Genomic DNA, 4,087 nt, shown 5'->3' with positions numbered 1-4,087 from the left:
CTTCAAGAAGGTATCCAATCTTGAAAAAGATAAATACCTTCCCTGAGATTGTATCTAGATACAACAAATATTGTTGCTCTTTGTTTTTGTGTTCGACAAACAGAAGAAAAGAAACAAAATCTGGGGAAAATTATCTTCTGCAATGGTAATTGTGTACTCCAACTCCATGTAACAAGATACTAGAAATCAAAGAGAATAGTGAAGGGCACGAAACTAGATCACAATAGTGCTTGCCAATAGCAAGGTTGGCACTACCAACCAAATACAATTTTATACCATTTGTGTCTTCTTAGAAAGACTGGTTGGGATTTGATCCTAAATCTAGCAAGGTCAGGATCAACTTTTTGTTAATTTAGTGTTGAGAATCTTCCAATGCTTGGAGTATACACTATAAATGCAAGAAGCTAGAGACTAGGAATCAATAAATTTTCCTTATAAGAGGGAATCACATACATATAATTGTCTCTTATTTTAGTATCGCAAAAAATCCCCACAAGAACACATACCATCCTTGAAATGATGATACCGACTAGGTACCTCACAATAATTTCTTGCCCTACAATTAGAAATGAGTTTGGAAGTAGTACGATAATCACCAAAAACACAAACATTCTTGATGATTCAAATAGGCATTCTCTTAGGAATACTAATAAGCCCAAATGCAATCGCTAGTTTCTCACTATGATGGGATAAAAAAATGCTCTGTGTGCTCATCCTATACATTGCGTAGAACAAAAAATGTATTGGCACATACCCTGCTTCCTTCATCAACTTTGTTAATTCCTCCAACTTCTCATAAATCACTTTTATTTGTGGATGCCTTCTGTGTCTGACAATGAAACCATGCACCCTACCTTTGACCTCAATCCAGCTAACTCTTGGTTCCTTTCTCAATCCTTTCTCTTTCATATTTTTCTTCACATTTGCAAGACAATCCCACCTACCATCTACAACATATATATTGGACAAAAGAACATATGCTGGAGCATCTTGTGGTTCCAACTTGAGAATATGTTTTGCTGCCTTTTTCCTTAGATCCACATTGCCATGGATTATACAGGAAGACAACAAGGTCCGCCATACCAAAGCATTTGGTTCAAAAAACATTTTATTTATAAAATATTTATCCTCATTCAATTTCCCAACATGACCAAGATGGTCAACCATACACACACAATTCTCCATTGTTAATGTAATGCCATAATCTCGATCAATTGAATCGAACAACCTACGCCCTTCATCCATTAATCCAATACTACTGCAAGCTGACATAACATAAACAAAAGTGATATTATTTGGCTTCAGACCTACTTGTTGCATTTGGTCGAAGAGTTGGAGAGCCTTCTTGCCATATCCATGTTGTGAAAATACAGAAATCATTGTGTTCCACGAGGAAAAAACACATTCACATTTTCCGACAAACACTTTTTGTGCATCTCCCAAACTTCCACACTTTGAATACATGTCAACAGTAACATTTCCAACAGAGATATGTGAGTCAAGTCCACTTTGATAATGGACATGCTTCCTAATTTCCAGGATTGCTAGGTTGGTACAAGCACCAATGACGATGGAAACAATAAATTGATCTAGCTTCACTCTTGCTTGTAGAATTTTGCCAAAGTTTTTCAATGCCTCTTCCCAATACCCATTTTGGTATATCCTATAATCATGGAAGTCCATCAAAACAAATGGCATTCAGGCATTTTGTTAAATACCTTACAAGTAGACTTGATGCTTGTAAACATTGTATACATATCAAGAAGAGATCATGCAACCCAAATATTGGACTCATAGCCAATTTTGATTATGTAACTGTGGATGCATTCACTTTGTCCTACATCTGCCACGCTAGCACATGCCTTGAGAACACAAGATAAAGTGAACTCATCTGGCTCTATATCCACAAGCCGCATTTGACCAAATAGTTTCAGGTCCTCCTTGCCATGACCATTCAATGTGCATCCCACTATTATTGCATTCCATGAAACAACATCTCTAGCAAAAATTATGTTAAACACATGAAATGCATCAATTGTATTGCTGCATTTTCCATACATGTCAACAAGGCCATTTTGCACAGAGACTTATGTCAAATCTGGTCCTGATAATATAAGCATGAACCATCTTTCCATGTTTCAGGGTTGTTAGGCTGGAATAGGCAAGAAGTATACTTGTGAAGGTATACTCTTCTGCACCCATTCCTATCCCGAACATTTCACAAGAGAGTTTCAAAGCCTCCTTACCATCTTTGTGTTGGGCATATCGAGCAATCATTGCAGTCCATGACACTACATTTCGTATAGGCATTTCATCAAATGTTTGGTGACAATAGTGCAACATTCCACATTTATGATACATGTCAACAAGTGCCCTTTGTACAAAGACGTCAGACTCAAAGCCAAACATGGTGATTTTGCAATAAATTGCCATGCCCAGTTTAAGAGCTACTAGACCAACACATGCCCTGAGAAAACTTGCAAAAGTGAATTGGTTTGGTTTTAACCCTTATAATTTCTTGTGTTGAAACAACTTTACAACCTCATCACTATTCTCACTCTGTACACATATGGCTATCATTGAATTCCAATAATCTAAATGTCTATTAGGCATTCTATTGAACACTCTGGAGGTTGACCCTATACACCCAAACTTGGCATACATGTCAACAAGAGCATTACCCACGGTGACATATGAGAATATCCCAATTTTTACAATATTCTCGTGAATTTGTGAGCCAAGTCCAATAATTCCTAGGCTGTCACATGCTCTTAGAACTCTAACCAAAATTAATGAATTTTGCACAATTCCCAACTCAAGAATTCAATTGTAAACCTTCAGTGCCTTCTTTGGTTTTCCATTTTAAGTATACCTTGCAATCGTAGCAGTCCATGTGACTGCATTCGGCTCAAACCTTTGGTCAAATACCTTGCAAAATCCTTCCATGCAGTCACTTTTGGCATACATCTCCACAAGAGCAGTACCCACAAACATGTCTGCCTCAAATCTAGTTTTAATAATGTGGGCATGAACCTGTAAACCTTGATCCAAAGCTTCTAAACTTGAGCACACTCTCATCACACTACTAAGAGTGAACTTTGACCAATGGAGACATTGCACAAATGGTATCATCAACTCCACATGAACAATGGAAATCCTTTAGAGATGTTACACAAATGGGATCATTAGAAGATTGACTCGTAACATGACTAGGCTCCTTGCGATTCCAACACAATGAGTTCATGGCGCACTCCATGACAATATGCTCAGGAAGTCCATAGTGGTTGCAAACTCACACATTTGGGCAATCACGAGCAAAATGCGAAGGCCGCTTGTGGTTCTTGCAAACATCATCCAACCTTGAGTGATGAAAATCCCTCTTGTAGGGTGCGTCATGGTAATATGACTGATAAATAACTACTCCACTACGGATGCAACGACTCCCTCTTTGTGGAATATCCCCATCCATACTGACTCCGCTTCAAAAACTCTCAACTGCTTCAACCAGACCAGCAAAATGCAAGCCTGCAAAACACACCCTTCTTTTTCAATACTCCTTCCTCCTGCATCAAACTCCACACCTTTGTGAACCCTAACAACACAACTAATCTTATGGACCCTCACTATAGTTTTGAAGTTCTACGATGCTTGTCAAAAATTCAAAGAAAAGTTACCCATATGCTCTAGAAGTAGCTTGAGAATCCTCAGCGCTTCCAGAATGGAGGGAAAGTGTCCATGTATTTTCTCCTATTCCCTTCCCTCCTCATCGAGTTCCGAGGGAAATTTCAATTGTCGTACCAATTCCGCTCATAAACTGTTGTTCTTTACTAGATGTATTTAACTAGCAATTGCCCCAAAAGGTGCAAAGAGAGGTCGATAAGATTATTAAACTGGGATTGTTGAATTGGAAAATTTGTACTTTGTTTTAAAATAATAATTGTTGTATTTGTGTTAAGTTGGTAATACACAATAAAAATAACAATTAAAATATTGAGATGATGAAATTTGATTGAGATATAATTTATCACTTATTTTACCAATGAAAGATCTAAAACCATTGTAAAGAAATATTGATTTTGTAGAATGG

General features: G+C 37.5%; 1 protein-coding gene and 1 pseudogene across 1 annotated transcript; both read right to left on the bottom strand.

Moving 5' to 3' along the window:
• Positions 1-621: 621 nt before the first annotated feature.
• LOC149244812 (pentatricopeptide repeat-containing protein At4g13650 pseudogene) lies at positions 622-1,698 on the bottom strand (annotated as a pseudogene).
• Positions 1,699-1,769: 71 nt separating this feature from the next.
• On the bottom strand, positions 1,770-2,994 carry LOC149244811 (pentatricopeptide repeat-containing protein At1g11290, chloroplastic-like). Its single transcript, XM_089371645.1, has 4 exons — positions 2,873-2,994; positions 2,663-2,758; positions 2,189-2,467; positions 1,770-2,043 (listed from the first exon to the last, which is right to left on the bottom strand). The coding sequence occupies exons 1-4, from the start codon at positions 2,992-2,994 to the stop codon at positions 1,770-1,772; spliced, it is 771 nt and encodes a 256-aa protein (XP_089227771.1).
• Positions 2,995-4,087: the final 1,093 nt, after the last annotated feature.

The sequence above is a fragment of the Pinus tabuliformis genome, chromosome 8 (genome assembly GCF_031772625.1).
Source record: "Pinus tabuliformis cultivar Carrire ecotype Pingquan chromosome 8, CPIR1, whole genome shotgun sequence".
In the NCBI taxonomy this organism is placed as follows: domain Eukaryota; kingdom Viridiplantae; phylum Streptophyta; class Pinopsida; order Pinales; family Pinaceae; genus Pinus; species Pinus tabuliformis.
The sequence above is the reverse complement of the archived record's forward strand: the minus strand, read 5'-3'. Positions and strand labels throughout refer to the sequence as shown.

What these genes read in the sequence shown, in the direction of transcription:
- LOC149244811 (XM_089371645.1), bottom strand. Translation starts at nt 2,994, where the DNA reads ATGTTTGTGGGTACTGCTCTTGTGGAGATGTATGCCAAAAGTGACTGC. An exon ending in TGGACTGCTACGATTGCAAG is followed by an intron (nt 2,759 to 2,872) that starts GTATACTTAAAA and finishes AGCATGTGACAG; the next exon opens with CCTAGGAATTATTGGACTTG. An exon ending in GGTAATGCTCTTGTTGACAT is followed by an intron (nt 2,468 to 2,662) that starts GTATGCCAAGTT and finishes AAGTTTTCTCAG; the next exon opens with GGCATGTGTTGGTCTAGTAG.